This window comes from Sciurus vulgaris (genome assembly GCF_902686455.1).
Source record: "Sciurus vulgaris genome assembly, chromosome: 6".
Taxonomy (NCBI): Eukaryota; Metazoa; Chordata; class Mammalia; order Rodentia; family Sciuridae; genus Sciurus; species Sciurus vulgaris.
Window position 1 is genome coordinate 69,709,818 of NC_136466.1, and position 12,703 is coordinate 69,722,520.

The window sequence follows — 12,703 nt, forward strand, 5'->3', positions numbered from 1 at the left end:
CTAGCCAGTCACTAGAAGCAATTACAAATGGAAAGTCTGTAAAGTTCAATAAATTTAATATGATGTTTACCAATTGTTTAGGTTACTGGCAACAGTAACTTGAGAAAAAAGACTGATCAATATGATTTTCAACATTAATCTGTAAGATAAATAGCTTTATCTAAATGTTCACTATTCACTATAATGAGAATATGGATCTGCTAAGCAATTGTATTTATTTGAAGGTAACCTAAGAATACTTTAAAAAACCAGAGCATTTATTTTGAAGCCCTAAGAACAAATAAGAGGATGTAACTTGAATCTCTTCAAGTCCTTTTTTTTTTTCTTAAAAAAATTCAAAGTCATTCTCATGACAGGATTTATTTTATTATACAATTTACTATAATGTGCTATAATTGATGTCCAGAATAAAATAATTTGAAGTTAGGTAGAGAATAAGTGGGTGGCATAATCTTAAGAGCAGGACTTCTAGAGCAGCTCACTTGGATCTTGGTCTCTGCCCAAAGCAGGAAATCCTGTTCTGTTTTAGGGGACAGACAGAATGAGAAAGCCAAACAAATCTTCTTTAACAAGGAGTCATCAGTGAGATCAGGCAAAAATCAATAAGAATCCATCACTGCTACAAAACAACATGAGGAACAAGGTTTACCAAGAGTGAGTCAAAACAAATACAAAGGACAGTTACAGATCTGCAGCTTCTGACATTCACAAATCCTGTTTCCATATTCCTAATATTACAAAAGAGCTCTCGTGATATATTCTTCATGTGCTAATATCTGCCTAAAATATCATACCATATTTTGATATTTCACCCCAAAATATTTATAAATGATATGATTTGCTTCAAAATATGAGAAACATAAATGAAACAAGACTGGCTATTTATTGATAATTGCTGAACTTTGGTGATGGGTTCATAAAATTTACTAATCTATTTTCTTCTTTTTTTTTCATTTTTAGTTACACGAAACAGTAGAATGTATTTTGACAGAATATACATACATAGAGTATAACTTATTCTACCCAGGATCCCACTCTTTTTGTTGTACATGATGTGGAGTTACCCTGATCATGTATACAAATACAAGGCTAGGAAAGTTATGACCAATTAATTCTACTGTCTTTCCTATTCCCCTCCCCCAATCTATTTTTGTATGTTTGAAATCCTGATAGTAAAAAGTTGAAAATATATCATTAAGAAATAACTCTATTCCTACAACATAACAAAACAACCCAACTCAAAACTGGCCTGAGGACTTGAATAGATATTCTTCAGAGAAGATATACAATCATCAATGCAATGAAAAAATGCTCAATATCACTAATCATTAGGAAAATGGAAATCAGCACTGCAATGAGATACCACTTCACACCCATTAAATGGCCACTATCAAAAAACAGAACAGGAACAAGAGTTGCCAAGAATATGGAGAAATTGAAACCTTTGTGCACTATTGATGTGAATGTAAAATGGTGCAGCTGCTATGAAAAACAGCATGGCAATTCCTCAAAAATTTTTAAATAGAATTTCCATATCACCCAGGAATTGCACTTCTGGGTATAAACTCAAAAGAATTAAAAGCAGAAACTCAGAATACAGCCATGTTCATAGCAGCATTATGTGTAACAGCCAAAAAGTGAAAGCAAACCCAGGTCCATCAACAGATGACTAGATAAAGTGAATGTATACACATAAAATAGGAAATTATTCAGCTTTAAAGAAGAAATTCTGACACCCACTACAACATGGATGAAACGCTAAGACATTATGGTAAATGAAATAAACCAGTCAAAAAAGTACAAATATTGATTCCACTTATAAGAGATACCTAGAGTAGAATTGTAGTCGACAAGAGCTAGAGCAGAAGTAATGGAAAGTTATTGTTTAATGAGTACAGATTTTCAGTTTTGTGAAGTGAAAAACTTCTAGATAGAGACTGGTTGCACAAACGTAAAGGTACTTGATGCCACTGAACTACATACTTAAAAATGGGGTTGGGGTGTAGCTCAGGTTAGAGCACCCAAAAAAAAAGTAAACAGTATATTTTATGTGTATTTTACCACAATTTTTTAAGATTGTCAAAGAAACAATTTATTCATCTTCTCAATCTTCTGTAAAAAATATTTTACAAAAGTTTTTTGTAAGTTTTCTTTAATCACTGACAATGTAGGTCACACATACAGCAAATAATCGGATACTATTCAATCCTTCCTTCAAAATCATGACTTCATCTAATACTTTAATATAAATATGATTTGACCTGTTAAAATATGAGACTCACTGGGTGCAGTGGTGCATGCCTGTAATCCCTGCAGCTTGGGAGATTGAGGCAAGAGGATCACAAGTTCAAAACGAGCCTCTGCAACTGAGCGAGACCGTATCTCTAAATAAAATATTTTAAGAAGGGCTGGGCATGTGGCTCAGTGGTTAAGTGCCCCTGGGTTCAATCCCAGGTACCAAAAAATATACTGTGTGTGTATGACTCATTCCCTGATCTATCAAAATGTTCCTCCACAATCTTGAGAGAACTTAACTCAAAAGTATCATTCCCGAATCTACTCTATATTCTTATCAGACTACAGTACAAATTTACTGGTGATGCTCTCAATGCATACATACATTCATTAGCAGGCAATGAGTTAAGTATGAAACTGAACATTCTGCAGTTTATTTTTCAACCTATATGGCATTGTCATCATCACCCACTTACACTGCATTTAGATCCAAATCTCAAAACATCTGGCATGAAGAGTAAAATTCATGACATAGACAAAGATCTGCTGTAAGGCAGAGGGTTTGGAATAAATGAACAGGAATTAATGACCTCAGAAAGCTACACATAGCGAGTTTCTCAACACTGGGTATGGGCCTACTTAGTACTTTTCAAAATAATGTATCTACATGGTTGGATGCATAGCCGCAGTTTCAAAATGTAAAAAAGGAAAAAAAATAAAACAAGTGATGTCACAGGAAACCTACAAACTGAGTCTTTCAGGTTATACATATATTAAAAAACCAATTTAAAAAACCACAAAGTGGGTCTAAAAGTGCAGAGCTCAGTGGGAGAGTGCTTGCCTAGTATGTGCAAGGCCCCAGTGTTGTTTAAAAAAAAAAGAGAGAGAGAGAGAGAGAGAGATTGATCCTAAAACAACCATAAAGGGGCTGGCAGTGTAGCTCAATGGCGGAACACTCTCCTAACATGTACAAGACCTGAATTTGATCCCCAGTCCTGCAAACAAACACCATAGAGGCAAAGAAAACTGTTTGCATTTATGAATAAATCATACCATTTCCTGTTACATTTATTTAGTTGGAGACCACCTCAACTTGATTAACTAGATTAAATAGAAATGAGAACAGCCTTCTGTGACAACCCAGGGGTATCAAGCTCCTATCAAGTTGCTGGGACAATTCGCCAACATTCTATAATTGAGAAGTCTTTTAAATATGTATATTCTTTGATCAAGCATTGCCACACCTAGAAACTTATATAGGAAATAGATAAAGATGTATGTAATAGACACCTCAGTGGATGAAAAAATTATAAATTCTTAGTGGTCACCAACAGGCAACTGATTAAATTATAGTTCGGGCATATAATTACACGCCATGCTGACATTAAAAACATTTGATACAGCCGAGTGCGGTGATATATGCCTGTAATCCCAGCAGCTCCAGAGGCTGAGGCAGGAAGATCAAGAGTTCAAAGCCAGATTCAGCAATTCAGCAAGGCCCTAAGCAACTCTGCGAGAAGCTGTCTCTAAATAAAACACAAAAAGGGCTGGGGATGTGGCTAGGTGGTTAAGTCCCCCTGGGTTCAATCCCCAGTACCAAAAAATAAATAAAATATTTGATACAGGAATGTATTCATAACATAATTATGTGAAAAGGTACATTACAAAAGAGTACTAAAATATGAATCCATTTTAATATATCTAGTCTTCATAAATACATTCACAAAAATACATCTGCAAGTTTATATCTGTATATGCCTGAAAACATAATAAACATGGACACATGTACAAAAGTGACCATGTGCAAGTATGACCAGAAGCCCACAGAACTGCACATTAGCATATAAAGATATGCTTGTATATACATGTATGGATATAAAAGAGTACATATGTACACATCTATCTGCTAATTCATGTGCCTATAACTGAATCATTAGTCTGTTTTGTTTTTTAGTTTTATATATTTTTTGTGGTACTGGGATTGAACCCAGGGGTGCTTTACCCCTGAGCTACATCCCCAGTGCTTTTTAGTTTTTATTTTGAGATAGGGTCTCACTAAGTTACTGAGGCTGGTCTCAAACTTGTCATCCTCCTGACTCAACCTCTTGCATGGCTGGGATTATAGGCAAGTGCCACCATACCCAGTCCCTTACTCTTTTTTATTCTGAGATAGGGTCTCTCTAAATTGCCCAGACTTGCCTTGAACCTCCTATCCTCCTGCCCAGTGTTCCAAGTAGCTGGGATTATAGACTGAGATTATAGGCATTCGTGGCCACACCCAGCAAGCCCTGTGTTTTAAGTAGGTGTGTTTATTCTTGTAATCACAATTCAGCAGCTTTGTGACCTTGAAAAAAGTTACTGAGCCTCTTTGAGACTTGACTTTTTTATATACACAATGAGAACAAACCCTGACTTGTAAGGATTAAATGAAAAAATGGATGTAAACTACTTAGTGCTGTGATTGGTGCAGAGTAAATCGATTTTAGCTTTCCTTATCTGTACACATGTATTCTGATCTACACTTGTGTGTATTTACATGGCTATAAGTCCACAAAAATACACAGTTAAGTAATAACTTTGGTTATCTATGAATAATAGATTAATGTTTGGGGAGATGTTGTTTTTTTTGGCTTTCATATTTTATAAATTTTCTTCATTATGCTTTCATTCTTTTATTGAAGATTATTTCTTGAAAATAATTATTTTCAAAAGAATGAAATAAAGATGGCCTACCCCAACATATCTCAATTCTGCAGAATTGAAAGCTATTAAATACTACACCACGGAATCCATAATTGCGTACTCCAACAAATTCTCTATTCTAGCAGTACATCAGCATTACCCAATAGCTCAAGAAGATGGCAGTACAAAGAAAACCAGAGCTCTTTTGCTTGTTTGCCTTATCCAAGACACGATGAAAAAAATGAATCAGATGACACTACAAGGTACAGGTGATTTGAAAACAGGCGATTTGACAGTTAAGTGACATCTGTGATTAGCATTTTATTAAAGCAGGTAACATCTCAGTCTCATCCAAGGTCATACAGAAAAGCATGTGCTACACCCCAAGCTGTTAAGAGATCCGAGAATAAGACCGCACTGCCACAATTTTGGGTGGGTTTATGGAACCAAAAAACTAAATTCTTAACCAGTCATTTCAGGAGTCCGAGCTGGAGGCGGGGGCGGAAGGCGGCGGTAGTGGGGGCGGGAGGCGGATTACAACACAGGGCTGAAAACAGCAAAACAGAACAGCAACTGGCTGCACCGGGGTTCATCTACACGTTGTAATCATACCCATTTTCCTTATTTCTAAAACATAAAACTGCAGATATATCTAAGACAGGATTTTCTAGTTCATAACCAGAACTAACATCGTATGCGAATTATAACCGAAAGCATTTGAAACGTGACAAAACACAAGGAGTTATTTGTGGTTCCAATCAACATCAGTCACTACCTGGCTCAATTCCCACAATTACGAGGTGTTAGATTAATACCTTTAAAAACTCCGCAGGTCTCTAAATTTCCGAGGGAAAGCCGGTACAGACCGTGAGTAAAACTAGCAGCTCTTTTCCCTAGGGCCTCAATTTACAAATCACACCCGCGAGATAATAATCCAATCATCTCTTTTACATGTCCTCCCTAGCTATGCTATTAAATCTCTTGAAACGTCACTTCCAAGCGTTTAAAATACACCCTGGCACACGCCCTGTGGCTTCACCGTCGCTCTACATTTGGGGCATTACCCCAGCTAAACATCGCCTCTTCCGAATCTGCTGCAAACTGCGGGTCTGTCTCTGGCTACATTTTTTACTTTTGTCTTAAAACGCTGGCGAGGGGGATGGGTTTCGACAAACAGACGAGGCTCTGAAACCCTGAGTAATCGCATCTCGCTGCGGGGAGCGGTCGGCGGCAGTAACAGCGATTTTATCTTTCCTCTTCACCCAGTTTCCCTTTCCACTTCATGCCTTTCCTCCTTTTTTTTCTTTCTTTTTTTTTTTTCCAATGACATCAAACCAAAGGTGAAAAGGGGGAAAATGTCCCCAGGTCGTTGTCTCCTCAAAGTCGCGAGTTCTGACTCCGGGACCCGCCCGCCTTGGGAAATGTAGGCAACGAGGCCGGCGTCGGGTTTTCACCGCCCAGGTTCCGCCCGGGCCCGCGGCGGCCTCGAACTGAGGCCAGGGCCCGCGGACCCGCCCCAGGCCCAGCGCGGCCTGCCAAGCCCCGGCGTCGAGTAGACCACGGCCGGGAGAGGCCTGAAGCGACCAGCGGGCAAGGCCGGGCCGGGGTCCCGGGTCCCAGGGCCGGGGTCCGGGGTCCGGGGTCCGCGGCAGGACTCGGGTGCTGCTCACCTGCTGGTACCGGCTGCCGCAGGCCGGCTCCACCGCCGCCAGCGCCGCCAACGCCAACGCCATGGCGCAGCCGGCCGCAGGGAAGGAAGGCAAGCGAACGAGCTGAAGGGGCACGGGCGCTGCGGCCTGGAAGCGCTGCGAGCCCGAGGGGGACGCGCCTCGCGTGGGTCTCGATGGCCGCCGCTCCCGGAGAGACGCTCTGCTCAGGATGTGAGCGCCGCCGCCGCCGCCAAGGCTCCGCCGCGGCCCCTGGGGAGGAGGCGGGGACCACGACGACGACGCTGCGCCGCCGCCCCGCCCCCGACTCGCGCCGCCCTGCCGGGCCCGGCCTCGCCCTGCGCTGCCTCTGCCTCATCGCCGCCCCGGGCGGAGGGGCCACAGCCGGGTCCTAGAGGCCGTTGGCGCCCGCGGAGCCACAGAGCTGGGATCCGACGCCCGGTGTTGGGCGGCAGCATCCAGGTTCTTATCCACTCCCAGTTGTTATTCTCTTGGGTCAGGGGGCAGCCAGCCCCAGGGCGGCTGCCAGATCGTCACTGTGACCCTGATGCAAAGTACATGAAATTCAAATGTCACTGCCCATAAATAAAGTTTTATTGGAACCCTGCAGCTCTTTTGACTAGTATAACCCTGGAAACCCTAAAATACTTGCTATCTACTTTTACAGAAAAAGTTTGCTGATCCTAAACCCTACTTAGAGGGGGTTGTTAATAATAGAGCCTAAAATCTATGCGGTTCTTTAGCATTTTGATAGCTTCATCTGTGCATACAGAAATCATATTTTCTGAATTAAAGATCTCGGAACATGAAAGTCAAAACTTGAAGGACTGAGCCCCGCTAAGATCTTTCCAAGCGACAGGAATGTGCAAAAGCCAGTAAGGAGAGAGCTTGCATTGTGGGGGAACTGAAAGAAGGCTGGCATAGCTGCGAAGTAAGAGATACAATTATCAGTGCTTCACAGATGAGGAAATTATGCCTGAAGAGATTAAATATTTTACCCAATGACACAGAGCTAGTCACTGGGTAAAAAAGGATAAAGTTGGCATACAAGCCCATTAAGCCAGTTCCCTTAGCCATTATCAAGCAACTAAATTATAAGGTTTGTGAAGAAAGAATATTTGTCTTTTCAGTCTTTGATGGTCCACAACATATAGTATACTACAGTTATGCAGACATTCAGGGTCTGTTTCCTCTGAGCACATCCAGCCATCTGGAATTGCTTCTAACCACATGTCCAACACAGGGGGAAATATCAAAAACAAAAACCACCCTCAGTCTTTGAAGCTTGTTGCAATTCCCATTTCTTCTTGATTGCCTTTTCCATGTTGAAAGTCTAGAGTTGATATTAATATGATTATCTTAACTTCTAATTTTCAAGTTTAGTTAACTACATAAAACATAGCTGTGTTTTGGATCACCCTGAGGTTTATGTAGCAGCAAATCGCAATCAATAAAAATTCTATACATTTACCTTCCTTACTTTGAAGTCACTGTTAGCACCCAGAATCCTACCTATTTGTCCCTATTTCCAAGTGTTAGCCTCACATATATAAATACAGGGAAAGTGAACAAATTCAGCAACATGCTAAAGAGTTAGGTCTCCTTACCCTCAGAGGCTCCTCACTCTTCATTGTTTTTGTTTTTTTAACCCAGAGAAACAACATTTAAATATAACGTCCTTCCCTGTGGCCTTATATAAGGGGGGAAAAGTCTGACTTGAAATTTTTAAAAAAACTATCATCAGTAGAAAATAGAAATCCAGGCTTCTTTGTCCAGATTGTCTAAACTTATATACAAGAAGGAATAAAAAAGAATATGTCTGTCCTGCCACATATGGTTATTGGAGAAACAACTGCCATCTTTATGCATGTCTGCAGTGCTGTGTCTTTTTCTGGAAAAGGAGTGCTGCCTTCCATCTATTTCTTTCCTAAATTACTTTCTTCCTCGGTATCTATAAACTTTTTACATGTGGACACAGTATAAATTTTACCACAGTACAAATAACAGGCTTTCTCATAGGAATATTTTCTCTCAAAAGCAAAAGAAAGTTGATTTCTAACTTTCAATTTACCTTCCCTGCTCCTTTTCTGATGTCCTCAATCAAAATGTTTTGCAGTAACAGTAAAGACCTTGGTGTCTGTCTGTCTCTCTCTTTCTTCTCTCCTCTGAATTCCCCAAAGTCTGTAATAATAAGTAAGTTATATTTTTTGCCTTGATTCAATGGTTGGAAAAATTGGAGAACTGAGAAATTGAGTCTCTGCTGTATTAGGCCTCCAGTTGGCAAGCAAACTGTACAATGAAGGGGAAAACTGACTTTCTTATACCCGAGATCCATGCCTGCTACAAGCCAAGCAGACAGAGAAGATAATCCAAGGCCATAAAAATTGCACCCTGGCTTCATCTCTAGATGTTGTCAAGAGAGTTTCCATAGAGAAAAGTTATTAATTTCAGATTGCTGCACTTAGAAACTTATTTCCCCACAGAATAACAGTAATCCTTTCCATGTGCAATACTTTTTATGTGAATTGCTGACTCTGAATCATCCATCCTGAGAGAGAAGAAACATTATGGACCAGTAAGAGCATAGCTCATGTCTGTATTGCTTTTTTCCTCCAAATTTAGATAAAAATGTTCAGGATAGATGTGGTCTTCTCTCCTTCGCATCCACACAAGGCTGGACCTAGGCAGTGCTTAGCTCAGTAATTCACCTGGAAGTTCAATTTGTTCGAAGCCTCATTAGTCTAACATCCCATCTGAGCCCTTGAACTTTTCCATCTTATCTTTACAGGGCTCCAGTTGAACCATGCAGTTTCATTTCTACTCACCACTTCTTTGAATTCTTTCTGCATTACCATGAGCTTCATCAAAGGCAATAGGTAATTTCTTCATATTACAGATAAAGAACTTATCCACTCATAATTACTGCTGTGTGGAGCACCTCCTGGGTCTTGTATTCTATCACACACCATCTCCCTAATTCCCATAACAAACCCATTCTGCAGATAAAGTGATTAAGGAAATTGACACTTGCTCAGCTAGGAGGTGGTGGAAATGCAAACTGCCTGATTCCAAAATATGAGAAATGCTGTGTACATGGAAGGAAATAGAGGACACGGAAGGGCCACTCCCAACCTTTGGGTCTTCACAATGAAATAGAGAAAATAGTAAACAGATATTCAAGGCCTTTTTAAATATAATAATTGCAAATTGGAGCTGGTAGCAGTGGCACATGCCTATAATCCCAGTGACTCCAGAGGCTGAGGCAGGAGGATCACAAGTTTGAGGCCAGTATTTGTAACTAAGAGAGGCCCTAAGCTACTGAATGACACCTATCTCAAAAAGGGGGGGGCGGGGGGGGCAGTGTGCGGGGCTGAGCTCAGTGATAAAGCATCTCTGGTTTCAATCCCTAGTACAAAAATTACAAAACGAAACCAAATAACAAAAATTGTGGGTTGGAGCTTGGCAGTGGCAGAGTGCTTGCCTACCATGGGTGAGGTGCCTGGTTCTGTGTTTGCAAAAAGCAAGTTAACTGCGGCTATATTGAGCTTGGCACAGGGTTTATCACAATCTTACATAGAGGGTTAGACAGTAACTATTTTAGGCTTTTTGGACTGTAGTTGTCACAGCTCTTCCACATTGCCCTTGTCTCACAGAGTCATAAACAACAGCAAACAAATTGGCAAGGCTGTTGCTATGGAATTGTTCACCCAAACTTCATTCCCAATACAACAGAATTAGGAGGTGGAGCCGAAGAAGTGATTAAGTCATGAATGAATTAATGTTATCTTGGGAGCAAGTTAGTTATTGCAAGAGCAAGTTGTTATAAAAGAAAACTGCCCACTTGCTTGTTTGTCCTCTCTTGCCCTCTTTATTCTGCCATGGAATGACACAGCAAGAAGGGAGGATGCTGGCACCTTAATATGGGACATTTCAGCCTCCAGACTGTGATAAATTTCTTTATAAGTTACCTAGACTCTTGTATTCTGTCATAACAGCACAAAATGGACTAAGATAGATGTGTTTCAATGAAATTTATCTTATGGGCATTGAAATGTGAATTCCACATGATTTTCACAAGTCATGAAATACTATTCTTTCAATTTTTTCAACTATATAAAAATAAAACTCTTCTTAACTCTTAGGCCACACAAAAACAGTCCGTGGACTCCATCTGCCCCCACCCACACTACCCCAATATTTTGCCAACCCTCAGCTTAGTAACAAGACAAAGAAAATTATTTGCTAAGAGTTTGAGAAGGAAGTTTAAGCCAGAGAGTAATGTAGAAAACCTATTGGAAAGGGACAGGAATGAGAAAGGAGAATAAGAATGAATAAAAGATCCTAAAATACAGACAGGTAAATGGTTTCTGGAGGGGAAAAAATGAAAGGAAAAGAGTTAACTAGGAATCCAACGTGGGACTCGGAATTCTTTGTCTTACCTTCTGGCCACTAGAATACAACTGATTCGTTTATTCAACAAATATTAAGTTAGTACCACCATGAAGGGAGATCAAAAAAGGATAGCCTGGGCTGGGGCTGTAGCTCAGGGGTAGAGCGCTTGCCTTGCACATGTCAGGCACTGGGTTCGATCCTCAGCACCACATTAAAAAAAAAAAAAAAGAAAAAAAAACTAGTAAATGAAATAAAGATATTATATCCATCTACAACTAAAAAAAGTTTTTATAAAAAGGACACCCTACCTCAAATTTTTTAATAAGTGGGAGGAGATGGGGATGGAGTCAGAAGTGGAACCCCACTGGGTTCTATCCTCAGTAACACACACACACACACACACACACACACACACACACGTTTGCATGCTCACTCTATTTTTCCTGATTCCCTTTCCATAATTTACCTCCCCAATCCTCTCTTTCTATAGCTGAAGATGAGAGTTAAGCCCAAGCCCTAAGCCACCTCTCTGAGGGTTCTGATTCTCCTGGACATCTCCCATATGTCTACTGTTACAGTCAAGAGTTTAGAAGAGTAAAGGGAAAATTGTTTTTCCCTTCCCGCACAAGAAGGAACAGAAAAAAAAAAAAAAAAAAAGTCCATCCACAAGGAAATCAAGTCTCTGTGCCTCATGTTTGAATGCAATGTTCCAATCAGCAAACTGAGCTCCTTGAATAAAGTAAAGGGGCATAGGGAGAGATCTTAACTCCTCCAAGCCTCCTGGTTCATTCATGAGGTAAATCAAGGGCTTCTCCCATTTCCCAAGATGGCAGTTTTCTCACTATGTTTAGGGAGCATCATAAGAAACAAAATTACACAAGGGAAATGCTAAAGCTGGGAGCTCTGCACTGCCTGGGATGTGGCAAGGGAGAAGCAATATGTGCTAATTATGACACACAAGAGAAGTCACCTGCAGGGGCCCCCACTGGATGCTGGCTGGTGGAAACTCAGCAGAGTCTGTGGGCATGCATGTTGGTTCACACAGGTCTCCAGAGAACTCTGCCCAGGTGACTTACGGCAGGTCTCAGGCAAGATCAAAGGTCAAAGGGTAAGAGCAGATCTCCAGTCTAAACATGAGAGCCAGGGCACAAAACCATAGTTTTAAAGGAAGATTGAAATCCTGGCCAAATTATTCAGGACTTCTTTTTTAACAATAGGGACTATCCTTCATCACACTTCTTCAAAAACAAAGCCCACAGATAAGGACACGCTCCTTTTGATGCCAAATTCCTCCTCTGTAGTAAGCCATGGTATAATACGACGGTGCTATAATTTGGAACCCAACGGTTCCCAAAAGCCAATGTGGTAAAAGCATGGTCCCCATCTGACACTGCTGGGAGGTGGTGGAACCTTTAAGAGGTGGGGCAAAAAAAAAAAAAAGTTGGGCATAGTGGTATGCAACTATAATTCCAGCTACTTGGGACTTAGAGACACTTGGATTGCTTGGGTCCCAGCCATAAGACGAGCAGTTTTGCTTCACCATAATGTGTAGCCTTGACACAGGTCCAAAAACAATAGGACCAAAAGACCATAAACTGAAACAACAAAAAGCATAAGCTAAAATAAACCTTTCCTTTTTGTAAGTTGATCTTCTCAGGTTATTTGTTACAGAAACAGAAAGCTAATACAGATGGTGGTATAGGGTGAGATGGCACCCTGGAAATGAA

The 12,703-nt window shown here is 40.6% G+C and overlaps 1 protein-coding gene across 2 annotated transcripts in view; it reads right to left on the minus strand.

The window, feature by feature from the left end:
• NDFIP1 (Nedd4 family interacting protein 1) overlaps positions 1–6,852 on the minus strand; it is a 51,707-nt gene extending 44,855 nt beyond the window's left edge. The window contains exon 1 of one of the 2 annotated variants that reach the window (XM_079146099.1): positions 6,588–6,852. In XM_079146099.1, the coding sequence (XP_079002225.1) occupies positions 6,588–6,650 (63 nt within the window). In that variant the 5' untranslated portion in view covers positions 6,651–6,852. The remainder of the gene's footprint in view (positions 1–6,587) is intronic. The other variant, XM_079146100.1, reaches the window with a different exon arrangement.
• Positions 6,853–12,703: the final 5,851 nt, after the last annotated feature.